This window comes from Macroventuria anomochaeta, assembly GCF_010093625.1.
Source record: "Macroventuria anomochaeta strain CBS 525.71 unplaced genomic scaffold BU25scaffold_14, whole genome shotgun sequence".
Classification (NCBI taxonomy): domain Eukaryota; kingdom Fungi; phylum Ascomycota; class Dothideomycetes; order Pleosporales; family Didymellaceae; genus Macroventuria; species Macroventuria anomochaeta.
In genome coordinates, this window is record NW_022985375.1 from 24,896 (window position 1) to 37,323 (window position 12,428).

General features: G+C 52.8%; 5 protein-coding genes across 5 annotated transcripts; 2 read left to right on the forward strand and 3 right to left on the reverse strand.

Moving 5' to 3' along the window:
* Positions 1 to 1,371: 1,371 nt before the first annotated feature.
* Positions 1,372 to 3,193, forward strand: BU25DRAFT_340127 (MFS general substrate transporter; the record flags this gene model as incomplete). The annotated part of the gene is made up of 3 exons (XM_033702797.1): positions 1,372 to 1,506; positions 1,560 to 1,815; positions 1,878 to 3,193. 3 exons carry the CDS (start codon positions 1,372 to 1,374, stop codon positions 3,191 to 3,193), a joined length of 1,707 nt encoding a protein of 568 aa, XP_033562217.1.
* On the reverse strand, positions 3,151 to 5,453 carry BU25DRAFT_410150 (uncharacterized protein). The gene is made up of 2 exons (XM_033706215.1): positions 3,338 to 5,453; positions 3,151 to 3,282 (listed from the first exon to the last, which is right to left on the reverse strand). Exon 1 carries the CDS (start codon positions 5,249 to 5,251, stop codon positions 3,473 to 3,475), a length of 1,779 nt encoding a protein of 592 aa, XP_033562218.1. The 5' UTR covers positions 5,252 to 5,453; the 3' UTR covers positions 3,151 to 3,282; positions 3,338 to 3,472.
* A 1,891-nt stretch (positions 5,454 to 7,344) lies between these two features.
* Positions 7,345 to 8,274, reverse strand: BU25DRAFT_38559 (uncharacterized protein). Its single transcript, XM_033704370.1, has 2 exons — positions 7,815 to 8,274; positions 7,345 to 7,764 (listed from the first exon to the last, which is right to left on the reverse strand). The coding sequence occupies exons 1-2, from the start codon at positions 8,032 to 8,034 to the stop codon at positions 7,490 to 7,492; spliced, it is 495 nt and encodes a 164-aa protein (XP_033562219.1). The 5' UTR covers positions 8,035 to 8,274; the 3' UTR covers positions 7,345 to 7,489.
* On the reverse strand, positions 8,275 to 9,336 carry BU25DRAFT_38558 (uncharacterized protein). The gene has a single exon (XM_033704369.1). The coding sequence runs from the start codon at positions 9,251 to 9,253 to the stop codon at positions 8,516 to 8,518; it is 738 nt and encodes a 245-aa protein (XP_033562220.1). The 5' UTR covers positions 9,254 to 9,336; the 3' UTR covers positions 8,275 to 8,515.
* A 402-nt stretch (positions 9,337 to 9,738) lies between these two features.
* On the forward strand, positions 9,739 to 11,451 carry BU25DRAFT_448038 (MFS general substrate transporter; the record flags this gene model as incomplete). Its single annotated transcript, XM_033709577.1, has 2 exons — positions 9,739 to 10,870; positions 10,918 to 11,451. The coding sequence occupies exons 1-2, from the start codon at positions 10,016 to 10,018 to the stop codon at positions 11,446 to 11,448; spliced, it is 1,386 nt and encodes a 461-aa protein (XP_033562221.1). The 5' UTR covers positions 9,739 to 10,015.
* Positions 11,452 to 12,428: the final 977 nt, after the last annotated feature.

The following is a 12,428-nucleotide window of genomic DNA, read 5'->3' on the forward strand; positions in this document are numbered from 1 at the left end:
ACACCATGCCTCACCCCAACCGCCGTCTCCGCATCAACACCCAGACTCAACCGGTCGACCCTCTCGAGCAACGCTTCTCTTCACCAAGCCTGGTCCCTGGCATGGGCATAATGAGCCTGCTCTCGATGCTTCTGAACATCGAAGAGAAGAGCTATGACCAGCAATTCTCTCCTCGTCGGACCAGCTTCCCACGTTCCAACTATCCAAGAATTGTTATCACGCCCGCCCCCGAGTCCGGCATCGCGACATGACCTTGTTGCGCAAGGGAGATTTTCAACGAAACACCCAATAAATAGCACAAACCTGCTTCCATCACCGCGACGACGCTCCAAGGATCAGATGCCATCACCAGCAATGATTTGCAAGCCATTGCATACTCTAGGAACGCCCGCTATCGCAATGACTATTCGTTCTGCAGACTTGGCGTGTATCTCTAGCACACCAGACACGTCCTGAATGAGTCGATCAAGCTCGTCCCTCGGTCCGAAGCACCGACGAGCAAGTCGGGAGTGAACAAGTGGTGTACTTCTACAACCACTGCAGATAGCCGAGACGCGGGGAGAGCATCAATGTTAGAATCATCACATGGAGAGAACGTTGGCCAGGCTACGTGCTACGTAATAGCAGTAGCGTCTATCATACTATCGTACATTGATAGATAAGATTGTCTCCATATAGATCGGTAGTACTTAGTCACGAAGACTTAAAAGATGGGTAAAGAGCTGTCCGGAGAAGCACAGAATGAATGCCTTTCAAGCCATTGCCTGAACCGATCCTCGCTTTGTTCCTCTTCCGTTAATTCATTACTGTGATCCATACATTTTTAGAGTGTCGAGTGGTGTTGACTGAACCACTAGCTCTCTCATGTTGAAGAAAGGCCGGACGCAGCAGCTACCGTTGTCGACTCTCACCATAGAGCAGGAGGTCTTAACAGATCATCTCAGGGTATTGTCTCACAGATGCAAAATACATTGCAGTCCTCTTCTGACCTACTAGCTCACGGGCAACAAGCAGATGTGCTTTGAACGGCCTATGACGAAGTTATGGTCTGTAGACTTCTGCTTTTCCTGCAACATGAGAGAGAGCCTCTACCGGCACCCTGCGCCAATCACGTCATTCGGCCGTTGCAGGGTCCAAAACACCGGGGTCCAGCTGCACAACCAGTCTGACAACCGAGATCACGTACGCGTAGTTCACTAACATCAAAGCGCGCCATGCTTCTCACGATTGATGTTCGAAGGGAAGGTCATGCGCTATCGCTTGCCCTGTGATGCACCCCACCGAAACTGACTGGTCTTGGCGCATTCCTCCGCCATGGTCGAGCAACACGAGCTCTCCCGCAGCTCCGCAACTCGAGCTCCAGCGCGCACCATGCTGGACAACGACGACGATGGGCACCCTGCCACGACTTCACGCCTGCACAAGAGAACGCTGTTGAAGATCGACACCCTCCTCCTGCCCTTCCTTGCGCTGTTGTTCCTTTTCAACTCGCTGGATAAGTCCAATGTAAGCTCCGCTTCTCTCTCAACCTCGCTCAACCATGCCGATGCAAGATGCAGATAGGCAATGCAGAGTCGGCACACTTCACCACCGACATTGGGCTCCAGAAGGGCGACCTCAACACCGCCGTAGCTCTCTTCTTCGCCTTCTTCGTTACCCTCCAGCCGGCCGGCGCCGCGCTGGGACGCAAGTATGGCATGGTCGCCTGGGTGCCGACGTGCATGCTGCTGTGGGGACTGAGCACTATGCTGCATGTGTGGGTGAAGGAGAAGTGGCAGTTGTATACGCTGAGGATTGTCATTGGGTGTTTGGAAGGTATGTCTGCTTGCCGTGCCGTGCCGTGCCGTTCCTTTCCTTTGGGTGCTGACACTGAAGAGCCGGCTTCTACCCTGTTACCGTATCCTACCTCTCCCTCTTCTACACACGCTTTGAGTTCGGCCGCCGGCTGTCACTCTTCTACGGCCAAGCAGCGGTCGGCGGCGCGCTCGGCGGCATCATCAGCTACTTCGTCTTCAGCCGCTTTCCCGACCGGCATGGCGATAATCCAGACGTCCAGGGCCGATGGCATTCCTGGCAGGCCCTGTTCCTGCTCGAGGGCAGCCTGACAGTCGTAGTCGCGCTGGTGGGATACGCCTGGCTCCCTCACAGCGTCGAGACAGCATGGTTCCTCACCCCCAGAGAGCGGCAGTACGCTTCTGCACGCGTAGTCAAAGACCGCGCCGCACAAGAACGCTCGACCACGTCCACCAAACACCGCCACTCCAACTCGTTCTCCCCAACCTCCACCGTCGACGAAGAATCCCGCGGCCTGCTAAACCCCACGCCCGCCTCTCCCAGCTCAAGGCGCGCAACCCTCGACGACCGTGGCCTCACACCTCGCGACATCCTCTCCGCGCTCTCATCGCCGCTCATCTGGCATCTGCTCGCCTGCAACATCCTCTCCGCCATCCCCGTCTACGCCTTCTCCGTCTTCCTCCCGCTCGTGCTCGCGCCCCTGGCTGGCAACAAAGCCTCCCCCTCGCTCGTCAACCTGCTTTCCGCGCCCCCGCACCTCTGCGGCGCAATTACACTCTACCTGTTTGCTTCGTACAGCGACCGGCACCGCACGCGCTTGCGGCCGATACTGCTCGGGTTGGCGATCATGGTGGCGGGCCTGAGTCTCGTCGTCGTCCTGCCAACGAGCTGGGCGATACCGCGGTACATCTCTCTCAACGTGCTGATCAGTGGCGCGTACATAGCATCTCCGCTTACCGTGGCGTGGATCAGCGGGAACACGCCGAGTCCGGGGAAGAGAGCGCTGATGCTGGGGATCAACGGGTGGGGCAATCTCGCCGGCGTGCTTTCCGCGTTCCTGTTCAAGCCAGAGTATGCGGAGAGCGGGTACATAGTGCCGTTCTTCTGGACACTCGTGTCTGTCGCACTTGCGGCTCTTGGCTACGTTTTGTTCCTCTGGAATCTAAGCGCCGAGAACGCGAGAAGGAGAGTGGTTGTTCATGAGTGGGACCACGAGGAGCGCGAAAACGAGAAGAACGAGGGCACGGGGCCGCTCGCGCAGGCTCATCCGTGGGTCAAGAACTTGACCGCTATAATCAAGAAAAGCGGGCGCTTCAAAGCACTGGCAGACTGGCTTGACGAAGCCACTTTGGGCGGAAGAGAGGGAGACGAAAAGATGACATTCGAGTACGGGCTGTGATTGCGGGCCCAAGCTCGGCCCGAGGATGATTGATCATGTTGGCTACCCCTATAGACTTAGGTCTTGTATGCATGCCATTCTGCTGCTACGTCAGTTGCGCCAAAACTCGGAAACTGTCCCAGTCACCTCTCTAACATGTCACAGTAGATATTTAGACAGGGCAAGGGGGTTTTTTCCTCTCTAAATGATGCACATGACTTGTACGGCTGAGACATCTTGTCAAGAACTGCAGTTCCAGCGTAATGTTGAAAGTGTCATCCGGGAGGTAGTCACAAGCTTTCAGAAGCGGCCAAAGTCCATGCTACTACTCATGCCCGCCCGACTGGAATCGAAGAACCATTCCGGGTCTGCGAGAAACGTGTAGTCAAAGTCCATCGTATCGCTCTGCAGAATCGGCTGCGCGTCCATACCACCGGCATCAAAGCCGCTGCTGAATGCTGTGTTGACGTCCACTCCACTATGTGACCCCAAACCGCCAAAGATTGCCTCCGTATTCGCTCCCGTGCCCGTAGGTATCCCCTGCCCCGTGACATCATCTGCACCCTCGCCTCTACCGTGGTTCTTATCCGGAACCGACTGCCTGGAGGTAGTCAGGTCGATAGGCTCGCCGTGCTCCTGCTCGTAGACCTCTGCCATGATCCGGCGCATCTCTGCGATACCCGTCTTAGCAGCTTCGAGCACTGCAGCCTCAGGGTCGGTGCCAGCGACGAGCGCATCGATACGTGCTGTCGCACAGGCAAAGAAGATAACCCCTTTGGCGTTGGTTTCGCCATTGCGTATGCGCGACACCGCTATGCGGTAAGCAGAGATCAAAGCATTGTACAGGGTTTGCGACTGCGGGGGTAGTGCGAATGTCCGGACCGTAGAGGTACTCGAGACGAGCGGGGCGGTTTGAGCGAGCGTATCGCGATGCTCCTCGATCTGCGTGTTGAGCTCGTAGTAGATCGTCGACGTGGCGTAGAGGATGAGCGCTTTAAAGAAGCCGACTGCGCGGTAGGTCACTAGTGTCCAGTCATCGTTCCTACCCGCGACCGGCGCAGTTGCGGGTGCGAAAATAGCCAAGGAGGCGTCCAGACAGATTTTGCGAGAGAAATGGTACTCGGGGTTGTCCTTCGCTTTGACGAAGTACGGGCGGTGGAGGCCGAGAATGAAGCGCCGGACGAGCGAGTCGAGAAGTTTGATCTGGAAAGGCGTGATGCTGGCGCCGTTCTTGAGGGCTTCTTTGAGGAAGTGAGTTTTTGAGTGGCAGAGCTGTGTGAGCTCTTTGCCGAGCCGGACGCATTCAGGATACGATAGGTCGAAGCGTAGGTTATTGATGAGGCGGATGATCTCTAGGCGTATGGGTATTGACTCTGCAAAAGCAATCTGTATGCTGCAGTCGGTGTATTCATCAAGTGGTCTGACGTTGATTGGCGAGTCGTCCTGCTCGTGGAGGTCGTCGTCATTGACGTTGGAAGGTGGTTTTGTGTCATAGTCCTGTACAGACACCAGAGGCGACATGCCCATGTCCATGCTACTCTGTACCGTGAGTTCCAAAACCGTTGCCCATAGTCTCCTGCGCATCTCCGCATGGAATGTGTTGATCTTGCCGAAGTATGATGGATCTCTGTGTAGTCCAAGGTACATGGCAGTCCTCAGGAGCGAGCCGGCAGGAATCCAGATGTGGTCGCCTTCGCTGTTACAAACTTGTTTTGCAAGCAGGACTAGGATTTGAATCTGGAGACCAGCCATGTTGAGTCGCGATTTCGCGTGTGGTGCAGCAAGCCAAGCCTCTGCCGCCTGTATCCATTTGGTGCAGGTGCCTCTCAGTCGTGGTTGGTCAACACCAGTGTAGAAGGGTACCCCTATCGCACACACAAGCATGATCTTAAGCAAGATAGATGGTTTGCCTTGTGCTCTGCCTGACCAGTAGTCCTCGTACTCTTTGCGGAAAGACGGAACGTGCAGCGCTCGAAAAACACCTTCAAAGGTACGAAGATATCCCTCGACAAGCAAATCACAGGTAGCCTTGGAAGGGAGAGAGTTCAGGGCTTCTGGTGAGATGGTCGGTAGCAGCATACGAGCTGTCTTTAATATGCGTCCTATGGTCTTAAGTTCATTGACGGTTTTATATAGCTCCGTTGATTTGTTGACCTCCACACGGTCTGTAGCTGGGTTCACGATTGTATTCGCGTTTCCTAAAGCCTCGTACTATTTCGATGTCAGCTCTTCACTCAATTACGACCCTTGACACGAGCTGAGGTACTGACAGGCTCCATAGCATTCATCCAGTGGCTTTGACCAAAGAATTTTGACTTTTGAAAAGTGCCAGGAACGTCAGTGATTATGTCTGAAATCGTCCGTGTCATGCTTTCATGGGCTACACCCTTATTAACGGTTGTCCGAAGGCGTTCGTTCTCTTTCAGCAGAATGGCTACAAGCGATGATGCCCCGGTATCTCCGTGCGAATTTACGTCCAGCGTCGAATTCTTCTCTGGCAACGGCTTGAGTTTCGGTCGTCCATGCTCGCCCAGTATGCCTGGCGCAATGTATCGATTGACCATCAAATCAAATTCGTTGGGCGCACAAGATGGCTGCAGTGAAGGCCGAGCCGAGCTTCGGTCATTGCTGGGCGACTTTTTCGTGCTCTTTCTGATACCAGCCCGAGCAGGTCTGTAAGTGCATTTCTCTGATTTAATTTTGATGCATGCTCCACAAGGCTCTTTGCGATCACATTTGACCTTGCGCATGCGGCACTCGACGCAAGACAGGGCAGGCCGCCGTGTCCGCTTGGCTGGGCCGTTACCATCATCGTCTGCTCGAGCCACACTAGGAAGCTGCTCGGCCATGATGGAGGCTCAGGAAAATCGAGGACATCCAGATTTATGGGGGTAAGTTGAGCAGTATTTGCAGGTAACTCTGGCCGCATAGGCTCTCAAAAGTCTACAAGATATCTTGCACTCAATTTACAACGCGCTGTTCAACCCCTGGATACCTCCACAGGCTTGTGTTTTGGGGGCTGTTTCTAGACGTTGTAGCCGGCTTTTTTTGCCGCTCGAGAGGGGGGACTTCGACGTTCGATCTGGCTTGTCAATGGGATGCTGTGTGGCGTTGATGCGAGTGCCGCTAGATGAGGTCGGTGATTTCTTACAGCGACCGTGCACGGGCTGCACGCGATCGGTCAATGCACGCAATCTTCTTCACAACACCACATACAAATGAGGCTGTAGAGCCACATGTAAAAGTGGCTATCGCAAGATTTGTTGGTGGAGTACTTTATTGATATAGCTGAACAATTCTGTCACTGAAACTTGCGTGGTTTCCTAATTGCGCGGCCGTGTGAGTTGAGCTTTGGTAGAGGTGTTGGAGAACACGCTGTGGCAACTGTCAGGCCTGGCTGATGATATAGTACTGTTCCGGCTAGAGCTCACCATTAGAGTGAGCCGTGATACCTTTTGGCTTGCTTGGCTCAGTGGGCCGGACCTGAGTCTTGACAAGAATTGGCTGCAATAGCCTGCTAAGTCATGCAAAACTACTGCTGCTGCCATTTTTTATTCAGCTTGGTGGTGCGCAAGTGCACAGCTTTGTGCTGGGAAGTACTGGGGAGGGTGACCTATCAACAACACCACCTCCAGCACCATCCAAACGTGCTTTTTGAGCAGGCTTTTTTACAAGAGGCTTCTTTGGGGCCTTGCGCTTGGTTGCCTGATCTTGCTGTGCTTTATTTGCAGCGTTGCGGGTGTTGAAGTCGTGCCTTAAGCAAAGCTCGTAGACACTATTTGATTGGTTCTCGGGGATGAGCAGAGGTACAGGGAGTCTATAGGGGTTGACAGTCACCTAAGCAAAGCTTGGGGTGGTCAGGGGTAGACTATCTGGGCAAGGCAATAATAGCCTTCATAATAGTTGAGGTAATAGTTGTCTAGCCAGAGGCTGTGGCAACTGGTAACAACGAGTAGTACAGAGTATACTGTTGTTTACGACCAGTGGTACACTAGGACAAGGATTGCTCTCGCGCTAACGCAGGTAACGACAGAGTGACAGCAAACCTCAGTTAATTGAGAAGCTGACCTTGAGCTGGTTGAGGTTCTTGGTCTTCTGATCCAATATCGGTATTTTATTACAAAATAATCAAAAGCCGCCTGTAACCCAACACCTGTCTATAGTCTTGAAAATGAAACGCGGTACATGATGAAGCCTGGACTGATCGGTGCGTCACTGTTGCCATCAATGATGGCACGTGACTTTGAGCCGACCCTGTCAGCTGCAACGACGTCTGTCGTGAGCTGGTCCCCATTTTCGAGGGTCACGCCACCGAGATCAGGGGTCTCGAAGAATTCTGTTGCTCGAGCTCCGAAGGTGATGGGTATGCCGAGATCCTTGGCGTAGGTGTAAAGAAGGTTGTGCCGTTTTCCTTCGGTAGATGCCCAAAGATGGGTTCTTTGCGTCACCGGGTGCGTGGGTTTCGATGGGCGTGCCATCGAATTTGCGCAATTCGAATATGGAAGAGTATGCTGCTGCTCTGGCGCGCTCCATGACGCCAGGCCACTTCTTGGAAGTATGAAGAGCTGGATTCATGATCATAATGATCTCTCCTACAAAGATGGTCAGTATTGCGCGCAAGGTTCCGTGCTGATTTACTGACCAGAGTATTGTCCCTCGGGTGAACATTCGATTACACGCACATCATGACCCTTGCGAGAGGTATCGATGGCGAAGGTGAGTCCTCCGATTCCAGCTCCCACTACGAGCATTGAAATGTCCGTGCTGGCTCTCTTTTCACCTGGCTGCTCTGCAATCCTGGCATGGTCGAAATGAATTGTGAGAAGCCCGAAATCGAGTATACGTGTGTGTTCTGTAAACATTGTGTCAAGTCCGTGGCCTGCACATATATATATACAGTGACAGCCACCTGCGAGAAGCAGCGTCTGAAGCTTCCGACTACAGTCTTACTTTGACGGACGGATGTGTTGCTCTTGTGCATTTCGTGGCTTATGGCCATCAATGTAGGTACGTCGACGGTGTGGCCACGACAACATGGTCCACGCGTGTGGAAAGGTATTGGTCCGTAGACACAGTAGCCGCCCTTTGATCGAACTTGGATACCATGTTACCAAGCAAGAGCCTCTCCGGTTGCCGGCAAGGCTGTATCCGTGCTACAAGTGAACGCTTTACGTGGAAAACGGAACTAACCAAGCAGCGGATATGGGATCAGCGGCTTTTGAACATTGTCGAGGGTAAACACGAAACTCGGGATCCACGGGGTGCACTTGGCATGGTGACGAAAGTTTCCGTAGTTGTGCGATGTTCGGATCGGCTCGATTCGTGGGGCAACTCAGCTTCGTCTCACAACTCCAAGGACGAGATGGATGCCTTGAGCAACTCAATCAGCCTTCCGCAGACCCTGGATTGACATTCGTGGGCAAAATTTGTTGCTGTCCGTTTTCCAAAGAGTTTCGCCTGGCGTTCGTACATTTGTGGATCTGCATGCCAGTCTTGCTGTCTCTCTTCGAATTGATGCATAACGCCAAGAAGCGTCGAGTCGCCTGTATCTATATGCGAGCCCAGAATCGTCTCTTTCAAGGTCTTACGGAAGAAGAGTCGGAATTGATGTTCGTTCATGACGACGGAAGGGTCCTGCAGTGTTCCAACATTGATGTCGACTCCAGCATCGACTTGGGCAAGCAAAGTTTGCATGCGGCCCACAAGAGTTAGCAAAAGACTGCCAACCTGGAGGAGGTTTTGCATGGCCGTAACCATCTGCTTTGGGCATTGTAGGCACTTCAGGATTGCATTCGCCGACGCAAGTGCAGCTTTGAGATCTGCCATTGCTGTAGGTAGGTCATTGCCTGCAACAGAACACTGGAGTTGCGATGTGGCCAAATACGCCAGCGAGAGACATGAACAAGGTGTGGTGGAGGTGTTCATTGTTGCGTCCCTGATGGTAGATGCGTCTGCTACATTCGATGCTGCCAAATTGTCAGGAAAGAGCACGTTAGCATATGTGATGGGATAAGCATTGACCCGGCGTTTCTGCCAACAAGAATTTGTGACTGTCCAAGGATTGCTCCTGAGGAAAGACATCGCTGAGGTCGAAAGAGTCGTCTGTAAGAGCCGGTGTCACTACGGACGCGCTCGGTCTTTGTGCAGCAAGGTCTTCATCATTGATGAGGGTCGCTCGTGGTCGCTTTCGAGGTCTCCCAACCGGACGTGGACATGAGAAGGTACAAACAACATTATCGTTCTGGCAGTTATCGCACGGGGAAACACCAGAACACTTCACTTTTCGCAATCCTGCATCCCGTCAGCTAAGGGCAGCTTTGCGAATGCGATTTGAGACTCACGACACTCGTCGCACGCGCTCCGTCTCTTTGCATTGTCTGGCTCGGTAAACATATTGACGACCTTGGATGCATTTTGTGGGGGATGTGCAGCGCCGTGTGAGAGGAGATGGTCGAAGGACGATCTCGGAAATACGCTCTTTCCGTCGGAACCGTTTTTCGCTCTGTATTCGGAAGGTTTCCACGACGAAGTTCAGACTTTGACTCTGCCAACACCATCGCCAACGACTAAAGATTCTCATTCAACCTCGTCAATAGATCTGTCATCTGAGAAGAGTATTGGCAGTAGGCTCAGCGGACGATTTCGCGAGGCATATCATGTATACGCCGTAAACAGACAATCTTTTACAAAACTACCGAAAACCCACCGAGAATTACCACAGCCGCCACCACTCACATAATGTTGGGTACAGATGGAAGGTGCATACGGCAGACAAGATGTCTGTCTTTAAAGATGAGGGAAGTTCGGCATTCTTGAACCCTGTAACATCTCCAAACCACCACCATGGTACATATGGCAATGTACGAGGGCCTGGTAGAAGGACCACGAGCGAATAAACACGAACAAGTGCTCACCACAGGAACATACCAACACGAGATCACGGATGATGTCACTCAAACCTCGAAACAGCGCTTCACATCAAAAGCCCACTGCACCCCTAGCCCTCCATCTCCGCCCCCAGACGGCGGCACCCAAGCCTGGCTCACTTCAATCCTTGCACTCTTCGTCCTCTTCAACTCCTGGGGCTTCATCCAATCCTTCGGCGTCTTTCAAACCTACTACGCTACCACGCTCTCCGCCACCCCATCAACAATGTCCTGGATCGGCAGCATCCAAGTCTTCCTTGTCTTCAGCCTGGGCATCTTTGCTGGCCGCGCAACGGACGCTGGGTACTTTCACCATGTCTTCGGGTTCGGACTGCTTGTGCAATTGCTCGGCGTCTTTATGTTGAGTCTGACTAGGGCTTATTGGCAGATATTGCTTACGCAGGGAGTGTGTCTGGGTGTTGGAGGTGGCTGCCAATTTGTTAGCACGTTGAGTGTGCTGAGTACTTATTTTGATAAGAGGAGAGCATTGGCTATGGGTATAGCTGCTACGGGAACGACAGTGGGTAGTATTGTCATGCCGGTCATAGTGCAGCAGCTCCTCCCTGTCATTGGCTTTGCTTGGACAGTCAGATGTTTAGGCCTCATGATGACGGTGTTGGGTCTGGCGGCTGCAATAGGACTGCGGACTAGGGTGCCACCGAGAAACTCTGGGCCGCTGATGGACTGGTCTGCATTTGCAGAGTTGCCGTTCGGGTTATTCTGTGTGGGGGTGTTCTTTGCTTTTTGGGGGGCGTACTTTCCTTTTTATTATGTTAGTACCCAAATCTCCTAAGTAAACTGTTCACTGACATAATACAGATTGGCTTGTATGCCCGTGACATCCTCCACACAGACTATAGAACGTCAATCTCGCTCCTGCTCGTCATGAACGGCGTCGGCGTACCTGGCCGTCTCTTGCCTAACATCATTGCCGATCGGTGTCTTGGCTCCGTCAATATCATGGCGTTGTCATCGTTCAACGGCGCCATCATAGTCTTCTCCTGGGCAGCAGTACGCTCAGAAATGGGTCTCTGGATCTTTGCAGCGTTTTTCGGATTCTTCAGTGCTGGCATACAAAGTCTGTTCCCCGCAAGTTTGGCCACTCTCACACCAGATCCGCAGAAAAGAGGGACAAGAATGGGGATCGGGTTTGCAGTTGCTGGGTTTGCATGTCTGACAGGAACGCCCCTTGGAGGGGCTTTGGTGCAGGCTAACGATGGACATTACCTGTATGTGCAGATATGGACTGGACTGAGCATGCTTGCTGGCACACTGTTCTTGGTCGCAAGCAAAATGGCTGTCAACAGGATCACGTCGAATGAAAATCGGGCTGAGAAGAGTGGTAACTAAGTGGTCACCCAACCAACACCAAACGTACGTACCGGGAGGTAGACGGCGGTGGGTTTTTTCAACTGCCTGGAATCTCGCGGGACAAGCCTAGTAAAAGACATCAGCTGCTCCACGTACAAACAACTTCCCTTAAGACCCCCAAAGACTGCACTTCGCGAACATCTCCTACACCATGCCCGAAGACAAGTATCGTTACCTCGAGTTTGAACCGTCCCAATTGGAGACTATTTGTCGTGTGCGCAAGCTGCCCCAGGGCACATTCATGGGCATGGTGATTGCGTTGTTGGCCAGGAAAAGGGATTCTGTGGCGGCGTGGGCCGCTGTAGTACACTGATAGCTACGGTAAACGATAACGTAGGACGATCGGGTCGGATGAAATACTCCGCTGGATTGCTATCTAGTTATGAGAAGACGATTATATACTGGTCCTGGAACGTGCTAGTCAAGAACAGTCTAACCAAGGGTAATCGGGTCTCGTACGGACCAATTGACACCGCAACAAATCCGATGCCGAACAAGCTGTTTCGAACGCAGTTGAGGAGGCTAAGGCGATATGGTTATCGATGGATGAACTTGCTGCATTGCGTGATGGTATCAAGCAACGTCGAGATTTGTTGGAGGCGGAGTCATCGTTGACGAAACACCAATAATGCATCGAAGAATCGCTACCTGATTTCTGACTCAAAGGCGGAGTGTCGTTGTGTGCTTTCCCCACCTGTTGCTGTCGCATCTCGTGTACAGATGTCGATCACCTAAACGAGATGTTCTGACAGCTGTCACATATCGAACATCATCCAGAGCGCGCAACAGCTCTTGGATCGCTGCGACTTTGTCAGAGGCACCTTTCAGAGCAAAACAAGCCCTGTGATTCTCCGTGTGGCTTTCCTTGGCAGCCACTGGCGTTTGCTTGAAACCCGCCGTTCTCCTCATTTTCGCGTCCAAACTCTATCCACAAAAGTATCTGCTTGCATCTAGACTCG